Below are 15,669 nucleotides of genomic sequence, written 5' to 3'. Positions count from 1 at the left end.
AGCAGGAAGGAACATGTTTTCTACTCCTGACTACAATCTGCTTTGTCCTGGCACTATCATGAGTAACACTTTTTTGGAGGCCCGGGGATTCTCATTTGAAAATTATTTATTTATAATACATCCTTGCTCCAGAGTTGTTCTATTACAATGGTTTCCAAATACATAGCAAACCAAATGAAATGTGAGTTTAAGGCTGCTTTTGCTTTAACTTTAGTGAAATGCTCAGTCACGAGAAGTTATAACTTGGCTGTGCTATGCCAGGGAAACCACAACAGTTCAACCTCTTGAAGGGAAAACTTTAATAAACATAAACTGGCATTATCACTTGAAAAAGTCCACAGTGACTGAGGAGTACAAGTTGTGATCTTTTCTCTTAATGGTTCCCCCCCCAATTCCTGCCCTTCTGCATTTTAAGCACTGTATTTTTTAAGTCTTGGAGGAGAAAAGTTGTAGCAGCAGAAATGATTCTGTAAGCAAGAAAAAGAGTGGAAAGAGGCAAAGGTTATTTCTGTGTAATGTCCCTTGTGTTGTTTCTGTTACAAGACCTTTTATTTTTATAAAGACTCACTGACTCAAAGATTCATGAAGGCCTAAAATCTGGGTGTTTCATCCCCATGCCTAAGGTCCGTGTGCAGGCTTACTGAGGCACAGCACTGATTGAGACTTTAAATGTTTATTTGGAACAGAAATGCCAAACCACTCCACCCTCAACCTTTCAAAATCTGGCTAACAATAAGCTAGTTCTTTAGCAAACAATGTCAGAGCAGAGGAGTAACTCAGGTTATGCTATAACTCAAAAGCAATACTACTGGAAAATTTAAAATACCTAGCACTGAATAAAGAAGAAAAGTATGACAAAATTTAAAAGAATTAGCTACAGAAAACCATTCGAAGGCATTCCACTTTTTATCTAAGGCATGGCCTCCACCTTTGAACTGGTTTCTGTTTGCATAGCTGTTTGGTGGGAAAAATCATATGGCTGTCCCAGGCACAATTTGGGAAAGTGCAAATTGTCTCTAAGGCACAGAACTTAAGATTCCCAGCCAGATTAATAGCAAACCTAAACTTCCCAAGGGAACATGCTAGAGAAAATGACCACAGTGTTCCACTGCAAGAGAATGACTTCCCTCTGGAACAAGAACAGGCTCTTACCCTCCCTTCGATGCTCATTTTCATCCCAGTCTCAGCAACATGCCCATATTCCTTGGTTTCATAGCAGAAGCAATACTCATGATTAACACCCAAACTGACCCTGCCTCTCAGGCCTGCTGAGATAGAGAGTATGAGGGATACAGGAACGTGAAAGGCCAGTCAGTCTTTAAAAAAATCAAAGTTGCATTTACATGGTGAGCTAAAACCCATTGTTAGGGTTTATAGCAAACCCCCAAGTCCCCAGAACTTGTAACTTTAATCCAGGGTTGGCCCCTTCCCTTATTTTAAGAAAAGGCTTTGGTGATTACATTAGTACCACTGTACTAGGCTTCCCAGAATTGAGAAAACAATGGGAATATCAAACCAAAGATGATCCCATTGAACAGAGTTGCCCATCCCCAACCATCAGGTTTTCCCCAAGCTTCACCCTGTACACTACCGGTTTTAGGGAAATGGCAAAATTTCCATTACACAGGTCCTTCCAAAATACTAAGCAGATACCAAACATTCTTTTTTTTTTTGGTTTGGGGAAAATGAAAAATAATTAATTTTAGCTGTTTCTAGGGAGGTAGGATGTGAGACGTATCAAGGGAGACCCAAAACACTAAAGGAACATTTTGTAAGGCTAGGTAAAACACAGAGCTCACATCCTTATGTAAAACCTTCTAGGATGCTTCCCCTCGTCGGGAAAGCTAGCTTGCTCCTGTCTACACGGACATAAGGACACAATGACTACGGGCTTAGAAGGGAGCTCACAGCCAAATTCCTTTCACTTGGCAGGTTCTACCTGTTCTGTTAGGCTTCAGGGACTACCAGGTTTGGTGCTGGCTTTGGGCCACTCAAGTAGGAAAGATTGATACCGATTCACTCATATGGCTTCATAAAACACCAAAAGGGGAAAAATACTGATAGACGTATAGAAAGGGAGCAGATGGGGCTGCTGATGTCAAGATTAGACCGCTAAGAGCCATGAAGGCAGAGGCACAGGAAGCCTGCTCATGGGTATAAGACTTGAGTCCCCCTAGGTCCTCTTGAAGATGCTAAGTAGAGGCAACTAAAGAAGGACCTCTCCCCCTTGTGGTTTTCTCTTAAGGCTGTTTCTCTTGCCCACTGACCCAATTCTCCATAAGACACCTCATCTCTTAGAGGTATCTCCAAAGCTAGGAAACCCCACCCTGCGTCAGCACAGCCTGAAGCTCCAGCTGTGGGATGAGGAGGGACCTGCCCTTCTTTCCCTACTCCTCACTGAAGAAATATCAATTAATCCTCAGGGGAAAAGCAATCTAAGCCCACTTTTCCTCCTAAAGCACTTAGCTGCACGAAGTAACTGAACTTTCTGAAAACAGCCCTAGATTGACTCCACCAGACATATTTCCCTGGACTCAGGGTTCCTGAAAGGGCTCAGAACACTTCACCACTCTCTAGATGACCCTGGATAGGCCACACCTGGTTCCAGCCCACTCCAGCTTTACACTTTGCCCTCCTCCACCCAGAGGTGCAATCCTGGTGGTGAATTCCCAAGGCAGCTTCCAACTAATGGTGAAAATGATAAATGGGACATAAACTGCTACCAGCAAAATTAAGGTGAGCATTGTGTCTCCTCTTCAAAGGTGGGATCACCAGATGAGGTACAGAGCTGCTGCTGTTATGGCAGTCACTGAGGACAAAGTCAGGGCCATGGGGCCCTTCCATTCCCCAAAACAAAACCACTCCTAGATCCTATCTAACAGGCAATGCCACTCTCCAAGTGTATATGGAAAGTGCTTCAGAGCCTCCGCCTCGCACTCCTTGTCTGCAAGTGAACAAAGCCAGGAAAGCGCGCTCTGCATTCGTAAGTGTGCCGTGAAGTCCTTTGAATCCCCATTTCCTGGAGGCTATACAGGCTCAGGAGACTAGAGGCTGGGTCGACAGGAGTCTGTTCCCAGGAGGCACCAAGAATCTGAATCTAAGTCAGGCTTTGGATCCATTTCCATCTCTTCCTTTGCTGTTTGAGTTCCTTTGGAATGCATCCCCACCTGTCCAAATAAAACACAGTTCCACATTAACACTGCCACCTAGTCACGGCAGTTCCCGACTAGATTTTCAGTGTCAACCTCTAAGGACTTGTAGCAACACTTGTGTGAGAAGCTCATACTACTAAACTTGGATAATACTACCTTAGATAAAGTCCAGAACTTTACATTTGCTGCAGGAATGGTGACAGGTTGTCCTGGTTGCCTAGGACTGCAGAATTTTCTGGGATGCAGAATTCTCAGTTTAAAACTGAAAAAACTCTAGGCAAAACAATCCTCCTGCTTGCTACAGCCACCAGTCACCTGAGGCTTACCTCAAGTGTTATAGTACTTTCATTGACCTGATTTCATTTATTTTCCCACCAATACAAGATGGGTGGTGTTACTTTCTTCTTTTAGGTGAGAAATCGGGGCTCACAGAAACAAAGTAATTTGTGCAAACATATAAAGCTGGTAAATAGCAAAGCCAGGATGGTTCTAGTTCACTCTGTTATAGAGAGTAATACTATGGCTCTTTAAAAACCATGCAAGCAGCATCACCTATATAAGTATTTTTTACCAAAATGTTTAACTTGAATCTAGCCAAACCTTAAGTCCAACTTCCAGTTTACAGATGAGACAGAGTTACAAAGGAACAAGTTAAGCAACATCCCAAGAAAACAGGACAAATCCACAATATGGGAAGTAAGAGCTGACCCTATTTCTTCAATAGGTCAATGCCATGAAAATTAAAAAAAGAAAAAGAAAAGGTGATGGTGGTGGAGGGAACTGTTCTAGAGTTGTTTCTAGAGAAACAAAGAGACATAATTTGGGGTTCTTGACTGGATTCTGGTCTGATAAAAACAATCATAAAGGACATTTTTTGGTGGGAAACTAGGAAATCCATGTATCAACTGGATACTGGATGAGAATTGAGAATATCCATGTTAATTTTGTTAAGTGTGGAGATAGCATTGTGGTTATCCAGAAGCATGAATGTCTTTATTTCTGGATATATGTAACAGAGTATTTAGGGGGGTGCTAAGTCATTACTTTTTTAATTTAACTTAAAAATGGTTTAGCAAAAAAAAAAGTACACACATATACACACACACATATATATAAATACACAATTTGAAACAAATACACATATTGACAATTGCTGAATCTTAGATGTGAATATATGGTGTTCACTGAACTGTAATGTTTGAGCTTTTTCATAAGAAGTAAAAGAAAAAACAATGAAAGTTAGGTGATGAGAATGATTCAATCCAGGTGCCTGAACAAAGCCCAAAGCTTCTGGGATTAATTATGAAAATCACATCACCAAAAGATAAAGCAGTAAGTCTATTTCAGTCCTTGATGTTTTGTTTCTGTGATTCTTCAAAACAACATAAGAAACTGAATTTTCTTTTAATGTTCTCACCTGCTGCCCTCCTTCTAATTTCTTGTTCAGCTTCTGTAGTTGGGTAAAAATCTGGAGGTTTTCTTGCTGTAGCTTCTGTTGTTCAGCCAGACACTTTAACACCAGACCCTGTAATCTCTCAACCTCAACCTGTAGAGTGCTGCACGTACAGGTGGGGGGAGTCAATGGTGTTCCCTTCTCAGCACATGTTTCTGCAGTATTCAGCCGATGTGGCTAAGGAGAGAAGAGAGGAAGGTAAAAGGAGGTTCTGTTCAGACACCACAGCTCCCCAGTCTGAACTACTTCTATGTGCTATCAGATTTTACTTTTAAAGTTAACAAGATTAAACATACATACACATGAAGCAAATGCAAGAAAGATAGAAAACTACTAGGATTATAGTAGTACCTGGACCTAACATAACAGGGCAAGGCAACTCTCAGTGCCTTTGACTCATTATAAGGTAAAAAGAACTCATATATTTTGAAGGACTTTGTGAAAAATTTTAAAGTGCACTGGTATCTTCCATTTATAATGCTAAACTGGGGGAAAACATGATTTGGTTTAACAAGTCTTTCTGATCACATTGAGGACACTGTGACCAAAGGGTCAACAGTCATAAAATGCAGTGGATTATACTTTAGAAGAGATTTGAGAACTGTTCAATAAACAGGATCACCAAAACAATTCAAGAAGGCTGACTGACAGGAATTAAAATATTCACTTTGAAGTTTCAAAGGTTTTACCTCTTCTGGGAAACTTCAATTATCATAGTCTGGATTTGCATCTCTCCTTCTACCATACTTTGTTTTTAACAAGGGTCAGCAAATGACAGCACATGGGCCAGCTCTCACCTACCACCTGTTTTTATAAAATTTTACTGGAACACAAGCATGCTCATTCATTATGTATTATCTGTGGCTACTTTTGTACTACAGTGTCAGAGTTGAGTAGTTACAAAAGCGACTACATGGTCCTTAAGCCTAAAATATTTGCTGTTTATAGAAAAGTTTAAGAACCCCTGGTTGACAGTTTTATTGAAGTGTTTACCACAATTTGATTTCTACCAAGGTTATTAGGTATATATGTGTTCCTCCCTCACTGGACCACAAGCACTGTTTCTTAATTATATTTAAAGCCTCCAACCCACCCTAGCAGTGTCATGAAAAACTGGAAATGAATTTTGGAATTTCAATTTTGGTACTTCTGAGGCAGAGAAAAGAGATCATCCTCTGGTATAGAATGGTGTTGGCCTGTCAGAAATGTGAAAAGGTAACTACTTCTCCAAGGAACTCAGTTTGGCCTTGGGTAGTGGCTTTAAAGCACTACCGAAGAGATAGTATAGTGAGTTGATGCAGCCACTGTTTACCTAGTTGTGATTTAAAGCAAAAAGCTCAGTTACCCAGGCTCCTACTGGGGGCTTATGTTCTGAAGGAGCTTCAGAGGCCACTTTGAGTTCTTGTAGCTCTTCATAGGGCAGGGTATCTTTCTCAGATTCTGAAAATGCTGCACTTAGGGGAGATGGGCTGTCAGGCATGGGGATGAATTCTGCATTTTCCAACTCCTGTGTATAAGACAAAGAATCTCATCAGTTCTGTTGGAAGCACTTACTCTCCCAAATTCCCATTTTGCTATAGCGTTCACTCTGTTGTGACATCAGCACCCTCTAGTGGGGCAGGACATTTGTGGTTACAACAGAGCTCCCCTACCTGTTAACAGCCTGCCATCTTTTCTCAGAGGGGTAATTAACAGTGATGTAATTCTAAACACAAATTCAAGAACATAGTCTGGAGTGTCTTCACTACTTTCCATACTTGCAAATTCAAGAACACAGTCTGGCACATTTCCCCAACACATTTCTTCTACACAGGCTATCCAGTGAGTGGGGAAGCTTTAAGGTGATGGCTCTGAGGCCCCTGCCAGCCTGCTAACTAAGGGCTGAGGCTGAAACTTCAGATAGAGCAGTTGCTGCTTCTTCCATTCATACTCCTAAATAGCTATCATGTTTAGTCTTATTATACAGGGAGCTTTAAATCTATAGGTACTTTATTTGGGGAGTAAAAAAAACTTCGCAAACTATATATGATCACTGTAGAAAATGAGAAAATACAGATGGGCAAAGGGAAATGATTTAAAAAATCACCAAAATTCCATTACTCATCGATAAGTAATGATAAAGTGATCAATATACAGTCTTCACAGTAGACATTTTTCTATGTAATGCCTATTTGCTAAAAGAATGGGATCATACTGCACATGTATTCCATCCCTTTCTGCACAGCCATATGTTGTAATCAACTTTCTATCATCTTTTGTCTGAACTTCAACTTTCATAAACCACTCCTCTATTGTACGTCGTTCCAACTGCCCCAATATTCCACTTCTACAAACCACAGTACAAAATCTATAAGCTTAATCTTTGCACACATGCATTACAAAAACTGCCTTCAAGAGATGTTATACTAATTTACATTCATTTAAGTAATATAGCTATGAGAACATTCTGTACCTTTTCTTGTCAGGAAGAAAAAAGGATTAGAGATTTGGCTATTTCATTCCAAGTGGAAATCAGAACCTGGAGGCCTGCTGTAAAACACTTGCACAGGGCGTGGGACACTGAGAGATCCTGACAACTCCTTTCTATCGTCTCTGCAAAGGGCCTGATCTTAGTTATCTAAGGTACCTCTACCAAAGGAATTACCTTTCGAAGCCAGCCAGGACAGGAGCTGCTGGCCCCACTACTGATCCCCATGGCCTCCGTGGGACTGACTAAACCTTCCATTCCTCGGTCTGCTTCCATTGTTCCTCGGAAGCCTCCACTTGGATCCGGAGTTTCAGATTCCTGCCGACTGTCCTCCTCTTCTCCCCCACCACTGCCGCCGCCACCTCCTGGGCTAGAGCTCTGAACCACTGACAGATACACAGCACAGAAATAGAGCTTTGCCACGCAGCAAGGAAGGTTTACCACCTTATAGCCCCAATGACGCCTGGAGAGGTTCCTAGAGTTGCAAGAGGTGGAACTGCACCAGTCTAAGTCAGATATATGGGACTAAGTTTTTACTTTTTACACAAGGTATTATATGTCAGTATCTCCATAGTGATAATTCACTACTTTTCATAGTCGCTTATCTCTATGTTCTTAGCAGATTAGCAATGTTCTAAAGCATTAGTGAAGAATCTCTCCCACCAGATTTTACCAAGTCTAGCACCCATGCTTTAACAGATATATCCAGACTCCAGCATCCTCCATAGAGGTTAATCTTATATACAAGATTGTATTTCACATTTGAGCCAAACACCTTTTAAAGTAGCCAGGAAAACTCACCAATAACTCCCTTTCTGGGGAAACACACAAATGGAGAAGTCTTCAACCGTTAAATTCATTAAATTTTTTGATGACTATTTCCAAGTGTTTTTAAAATATGATGGTTGGTTCTTTCATATTATGTAGCATGTTCCAAGTTACCTTTATGAAGGTATTCCCATGGAATTAAAATGTAGACAAAATCCATGATGATGTAGTCAGGAAAAGGCTAAGACTATTTTTAACATATTCGTAAGTTTTGATGCCTAACAAAATTAACATATGTGAATCTATCACTTGAAAAACTGAAAGTACTTTCCAATATGGTGGCCACTAGCACTATATGGCTATTTACACTTAAATAAAAATTTAAAACCCAGTTCCTCAGTCACAGTAGCCACTTTTTAAGTGCTCACTAGCTGCAAATAGCTAGAAGCTATCAAACTGGACAGCACAGATATAGAACCTTTCTGTTACTGCAGAAAGATCTATGGGACAGTACTGAACTAGAACACTACCTATGTCATTCTACCTGCTCCTTCTCTGGCTTCCCACTCAGATGTAACCACTGATTAATTTTATATCTATCATTTCTTCTTTAAAAAAAAAACCCAAACTTTATCCCATGTATGTATCCTTAACAATGTATTATTCTGCTTGTTTTTGAACTTTATAAAAAGGCATGTAGTCTTCTGCAACTTGATTTTTACATCTCACTGGATGGCCATAACACATCCAAACAACAAATATTTATTAAGCACTTACCATTTGTCAGGTGCTCTTCTAGGCAAAGTGGTAAAATTAATGAATTTTATTAGACAAAAATCCCTGCCTTTAGAGTTTACATTTTCCAGCCAAAGGATATGTGCTTTTAATCTTGTTTTTCCTTTAAATACTGTTCAATGAAACAAAGCTGTTAACAAAACAGCTGTGCTTATTATTAGCAAAACAGTATTTTATCATCTGTGACATATTAATATGCACAAATAGATGCTGAGCAATGGATTACTAAATGACACTAAGAAAAGACGTGTGTGTGTGTACAAACTAGAGTTCAACACATCTAGATTAGATTTCTTTCTTTTTGGAGGACTGATCTGCTTTTATTTTGGGTCTTTTTCTGCTTTGATTCCACAGAAAGTCAAAATACAGATTCTGAGATATCAAAGATTAGAGATGCTCTAGCATATGGAAAACCAAAGAGGAACACAGAGCAAACTTCCTGGCAGGTCCCAAACAACAGAGAAACATGAAGAAAGCAGCCAAAGGAAAACTATCACAGAGCTTTGGGCTGATTTTCCTAACCATATTGACAATTGAGCCAACTTTCAATTCTGAGGCCTTGTTTTGAAGGACTATTCCTATAGACAGAAATACCCTTGGGGATACTACGGATTTAATGGGTAAACAAACCCCGTTTGTTACTACCCTATTCCCTAGGATAGTAAGGAAAGGAACCACACATAAGTCATCTTGCAATGCTGGGCAAGCCACTTGATGACTACAATATGCTTGGTTGGCAAAGATGACCACCATGTCAAGTTATAATTTACTATGACATCTACCAAAATATGATCCTCCCTCTTGATCACTCTATTCCTCACTTCCCAAAGATATTTCCTATTTCCTTTTTTTGGAGACTGCAGGGAATCCAACCCAAAGACACACACCCAGAAATCCCCTGGTACCTGAGACAGTGTTACTTACCAGTTCCAATGGATAAGCCACTGCTATTGGAGCGGATGGTCTTAGAATTCAATACTTTCTCTGAGGAAAAATATTCAGTTGGTAAGGAAAGTAGAATTACAGCCAGGAAAAGTGAGAAGACTAGGATAGGGAGTTAACCTAGGAGATAATTGTCCTCACTCTGTATAACTTTATAATTACTTATTGTTTCAGGTATTAATATCACTAGCCAAGCAACACTAGCTACTCTTAACTATATTCCCTAGGTAAAGCAGTAATTCTCCACCTTGACTGTTCTTTAGAATCATCTTCAGAAAGTAACAATGGGACCCTAGGTTCCACTGATTTAATTGGTCAGGACAATGGGATTTCTAAAAGCTTCTCAGGGGATTCTAAGGGGCAGTCAAGGTTTTGAACCACTTATCTAAAATAACTGATTTGTAAACCTTCAAAAAGGCCTTTATAATGTAGCATAATTTTTATGAAGGAACCAGTTATGACCATTTCTTATTAAAGGTGTACTGAATGTTTCTCACAAAAGCACGAACACCGGCAATAAATTAGTGGCTAACTAGAAGTAACAAATTCTATGGCAAGAGGTGCAGAGCCCCAAGTTATCATGTGAAAAATGGACAAGAGGTTGCAAGTGACAAATCTCAGGAAACGACAATGTTCTGCTCCTACCACTTAGGTATGGCATCACTGACCATTATACGACTTACAGAAGTACCATCTTTTCTTCAGGACACTTCTGTTTCCAAGAATGTGATTCATCATCAGTACCCTACGTGTGGGTCTTTCCTCTGTCAAAACCACCACAGCCCACACATAATAAACCCTTACCAACAATGAGAATGGTATGCCAGCCACGGCAAGATAGATCTGGGACATGATGCAGAGATCCAAAAATTGGCCGAGGCCACGAGGTGCAGATATCAGAGCCATGTGGTCTCTCTGTGGGGGTCATTGCCAGGCGACCATTACCACCATTGCCCCAGGCAAAAATGTGATTATCTAGAAAAAAAATTAAACAGCAGATAGTTTAACAGAACACTGGCTTCCCAACTGTTTGGGCTCCATCTTTATGCCCTAGAGCTAGAAAGATTTCCCATGTACAGAACAAGGGAAAGCTGTTTATTCCCCTACTGAAGGCCTAAACAATTCCTCATGCCTTGAGATAAAATGACTACAACTCCTACATACTGTCATCCTTCCATTCCTTCATTTGCTCATTCAACTTCTTTTGGTCATTCCTTCAAATATTTATTGGGCATTTACTTCATGACAGGCACTGCTCAAAGTGCTGGGGATAGAGCAGTGAACAAAAAATGTCACTACCTTCGTAGATCTGACATTCTAGGTGGGGAGGCTGATAAGTAAATAAATATCTAATACTTCAGGTAGTAGTAAGTCTTACAAAGGATGATAAATGGTAAACAAAAGTAAGTGGAAATAAAGAATAAGAGGGGGGTACCATTATCTTAGGGTAGTTTATTATGATGGGATAGTCACAGAAGTACTTGTTGACACTTGAACAGAGATCCGATTGAAGTGAGAGGGAGACAGCAATGTGTATTACCTAGGGGAAGAACTTTCCAGGCAGTGGGAATAGTGAGTGCAAGGTCCTGTGTAGGTAACATGAGTATCACAAACAAGGAACAAGAGCATCCTAGCAGCTGAAGCAAAGTAAGAGAGGGGACAAAGATCAGAGAAGAGGTGAGAAGTGGCTGGAGTCCTAGTCATGTAGGGCCATGTAGGCCATTGTAATGAACACGGCTTTTATTGATTGAGATGGAAAACCACTAGAGTTTCTGAGCAGTTGGTATTTAAAAGGAAGATCCCTCAGGGTACCAGGAGGAGAATCAGTTGCAGGGGACCAAGGGTGGAAGCAGGGAGACCAGTTCTAGCGGTGCTGCTGGTGAGAAGTGGCTGGATATATTCTGAGGATAAGCAATAGGATTTGCTGATGGATGGGATGTGGGTTGGAGGTTGGGGCTGCCACTTACTGAGAGGGAGAGGAAGGTAATGAGTTCACTTAGGGAATAAAAGGGGACAGAGGATTGAGTCCTGGGTACTCCAGGGCTCAGTAATTGGATACTGCTGTCATGAAACCTGAGCTATTTGCCTGTCTATTTATATTATGTCTCCCCTGCCCACTAGTTAATGAGCTCCTTGAGGATATGGACTTTCTGAGACTCACTTCTGTATTCTCAGAAGCTATAAGAAGACCTTAGTAGGCACTCAGTTATGTTTGCTGTGTGAATGAGGTGGTCAAGTTCAGAGGAATACAGGAATGTTTATCAAGAATGACATGCCCAGCCACAGACTCCAGTTCTACCCTCCTCATTCTGAAGTTAACTTGTGAAATACACAGACCTATTGAAGAACATTACGTCTTTGAGACTCTGCCACAAAGTGCTACTGGATCTGCTACACTAAATTTAATTCTCAGTGATTCTGTCTTTCTAGGTAACATTTCCATTTATCTAGTCTGATCTAAACAGTTTGCTCCCCAAAATCCCTTGTTTTGGGACAAGCAAGGAAGGCTAATGTGCCACTCTGAAAGGTGGTTCACTTACTTAAATACAGTGATAGATTACTTATCTGACATTATCCCTGGATCTCTCATGTGTGTACAATAGGCACAGACCAAAACAAAAAACATCTGAGAGCATGAGCAACAACAAAAAAGGCTGAAATGAGTCAGAAGATAGTAAGATGAAATATGATTTGCTGTTTACCAATCAAAGAAGTAGCTAAAAAAAAAACTACCGAAAAGTTCAGGAAGAAGAGAGAAAAAAAGAAAGCAGAAGAAAGAGGGCAGGGAATGAAAAACAGCAGAAGTGACAGTAAAGAGAAGCAGTGAGAGGATCAAGAAGATGGCTGTGAAGAAGAAAGAGCTGAGATGAAAGAGAAAAGAAAATTTGATGAGAATGATTCAGAAAGCAGAGAGACACATAGTATACAACCCTTCAAGCCTTAGCAGCCTGAGGATCACTGCCAAGCAGCTGGCCCCAACCAAGGAGCAAAGTAAAATTATGTTGCTCTCCTCATCAGCGACCCAGCCAACATTTACTGAAACCAACATGGTGCTGGGCAAAGTATAGATAGAACCATTTAATAATTCTTAAAACATTTTGCCAAAAACGTTAAAGTGAAAAAAGCAGGGGCTTAGATTATTAATTTGTCATTATCTAGAGATCTGACCTTTTTATTTTTTTAAAAATAATTTTATCTGTGGCATGTTCCCATTTATGAGGTTACATTACAAAAGTTTTCTGTAAATTGATTATTTGCAACACAAAGTGAATATTCCTATAGAAACCATTGTAAAAGCAATGGTTAGTATCCTTTAGGACCACAGAAGCTCATGGAACATAAAAGGAGGCAATTCTGTGTATTTTTCCTTGAGTGTCTTAATGAGGGGACAGCTGGTATGCATTCGTTTCCTACTTAAGACCTCCGTCAAGACTCACATTTTTCCCTTTGTTGCCAATGCTCTCCTGATGGTTCCTTCACCCCTTCTTCCCTTGCCTGCTCACTCTTCTCATTCTTTTTTTTTATTAAGGTATCATTGATATACACTCTTACGAAGGTTTCACATGAAAAGCAATGTGGTTACTACATTCACCCATATTATTGAGTCCGCACCATACCCCATTGCAGTCACTGTCCATCAGTGTAGTAAGATGCCAGAGTCACTACTTGTCTTCTCTGTGTTAGTCTTCCCCATGATCCCCCTCCACACCATGTGTACTAATCATAATACCCCTCATCCCCTTCTCTCTCACCCTCCCCCACCCCTCTCCTTTGGTAACCACTAGTCCCTTCTTGGAGACTGTGAGTCTGCTGCTGAGATGTGACCATTTTAAAACAATCACTATGTTGGACACACAAAAAGTTAATGAAGCTCCATATGCTAACAACTGGCCACCAATCTAATACAATAAAAGTTAACATATGATCCAGCTATACAAATAACTAGTCCACCTCTTTTCTAACCCCAAATTAAAACACAGCCATCCACCCAGAAAGCATGAAGTGATGTGTACAGACTCACCATCAGTGGCAGCAATGGTGAACTCATCACCACAGGAGACTCTGATCACTTGCTTCCCACCTAAAGGTCCCCCCAAAAGGTTGATTCCTAGACGCTTCTTGTAATTCCCAACACCCAGCTGTCCACACTTGTTGCAGCCAAAGGTCAGCAGCCGGCCTCGCTCTAAGAGAGAATAAAAAATAAACAGCCAGGTACAAACGGGTCCTTGCAGAGAGGGACAATGCAGCCACCGCAGTGTTCCATGGACCAGCCTCTGGTTGTCAGATGGCACAACTACTAAAGCTGGTAGCCACATGATCTTGCACTAGGGCAGCTACAGTACCTACAACTATGACTAATTAGACTCTGGAAGTGACTCAATATTGTATTTTCTCTCTAATACTGTATTTTAAATGTGGGAAATGGATATCACCTAACTCAGAAAACTTATAAACAGTGCTAATTAGAGACAGTAGTTGCCTGGAATTCTAGGCATGGCATTGTCAGTACAGGACTTATTGATTATACATTTATAATAATATCAACAAAACATTTACTTGAATGACTAACTTGTTAAGAGAATACTGGAAGCTATGGAGAAATCAGGAAAATATATATATTGTTAAGAAAAGCTAATACTTGATGGAATAAAAGCGCCTGAGCTACTAAGGCCTATATATACAGTTATAGATCAACTCACCATCAATAGCAGCTGTGTGAGTCTTGCCTGGAGAAATTGTACGGATCTTATAAAAGGACAACTGTTTGGCCAAGGTAAAGGAGGTTGTGTAGGGAACTTCATGGTATGCCTGAAACAAAGTAAAACAAACAGCGGACTCATTAAGTAAAAAATGGAGGGCTAACAGGCTGAGAAAGTTGTCATGGTGACCAAAAGGCCTTTCAAGCAAACTGTATTACTAAGAAGGTGCCAGGTAGCTTTTCATCTCCCACAGAACACAAGAAGAAATAAGCTCCCTATGTGATCAGAGAATTTAATTAGTACATGAGACAGGACTTTCTGACAACAAGTTTTCGATTCCTAAGTAAGGTACGCAGAACATAAACTCTCCACCCCAGAAGGTATCTATGTAAGGATAGAATTGTTGACATTTGTCTTGGTTATGCACTCTGCAGACCTGACAAAGGCAGCGTGAAGAAAGAAAAGAATCCTTTCAAGTAAGTTTAAAATTCACAGCAGATCCAATGTTATAATAAAAGTCAAATCAAGTAATGGTAATTTTGAATATGCCTTTTCAAACTACATACACACCCTCTCCAGGCTTGCACTGAATATGTACTCTCCCATTTGAGAATCACTACGTCAGAGACTGCTTAAACATTACCTCTTATCTTTTCCATTGGGTTAGGAAACTTTTGTATCTTAATTTGATTCTTCAGAAAATGACAAAAACTCATAATACTAACACAAAGAGGAGATTAAGACTTAATATGAGTGGTGAATTTCATGATATCCTTGAAGGAGATGAATGGTAATTACATTTAATAAGCCTATACAGGATCAATGGTTTGGGATCAATAAATCTAAAAGACTCTTCAGGGAGGTGATACATGGAAATATGTTTCTTTTCATAATGTTCATTTTCTTGCATCTATTTCAGTGATAAGGTAGAACCTGAATTCTATCCCTTGATTCTTTGTAATCAACTTACTGAGGTATAACATAATCCTATACTAGGACAGCTACAGTATCTACAATTTACAATTATGTAATATAATACATATATGGATACATTTTTCTGTATCCATATAAATGTAAAACTACCACCTAGATCAAGATATAGACCATTTCCAAAACCCTAGGATTCCTCCTACCCCTTCTATTAATATCCATGTCCTTCTTCCTAAAGTAACCACTACTTTAACTTCCACCATCATAAGTTAATTTTGCCGTTCTTAAACTTCACATAATTGGAGTCGTGTAGTATGTTCTCTTTTGTGGCTGACTTCTTTTGCTGGACATAATGTCTGTGAGATCTTCACTTTATTCTTAAGTCAAATTCTATGGTCACTACCAATAATAGCATTCCCAAAGAAATTCCAACCTAGATAAGCTCTGATAATGTTAGGACAC

The 15,669-nt window shown here is 40.0% G+C and overlaps 1 protein-coding gene across 1 annotated transcript in view; it reads right to left on the bottom strand.

Moving 5' to 3' along the window:
- Positions 1 to 88: 88 nt before the first annotated feature.
- NEK9 (NIMA related kinase 9) overlaps positions 89 to 15,669 on the bottom strand; it is a 34,359-nt gene continuing 18,778 nt past the window's right edge. Inside the window, exons 15-22 of the mRNA XM_037025317.2 lie at positions 14,278 to 14,386; positions 13,599 to 13,760; positions 10,382 to 10,552; positions 9,560 to 9,619; positions 7,250 to 7,458; positions 5,951 to 6,112; positions 4,570 to 4,782; positions 89 to 3,167 (exon numbers count right to left, since the gene is read on the bottom strand). Of these exons, the coding sequence (XP_036881212.1) occupies positions 3,045 to 3,167; positions 4,570 to 4,782; positions 5,951 to 6,112; positions 7,250 to 7,458; positions 9,560 to 9,619; positions 10,382 to 10,552; positions 13,599 to 13,760; positions 14,278 to 14,386 (1,209 nt within the window). The 3' untranslated portion in view covers positions 89 to 3,044. The remainder of the gene's footprint in view (positions 3,168 to 4,569; positions 4,783 to 5,950; positions 6,113 to 7,249; positions 7,459 to 9,559; positions 9,620 to 10,381; positions 10,553 to 13,598; positions 13,761 to 14,277; positions 14,387 to 15,669) is intronic.

The sequence above is a fragment of the Manis javanica genome, chromosome 8 (genome assembly GCF_040802235.1).
Source record: "Manis javanica isolate MJ-LG chromosome 8, MJ_LKY, whole genome shotgun sequence".
In the NCBI taxonomy this organism is placed as follows: Eukaryota; Metazoa; Chordata; class Mammalia; order Pholidota; family Manidae; genus Manis; species Manis javanica.
This window is presented reverse-complemented; position numbering and strand designations above follow the sequence as displayed.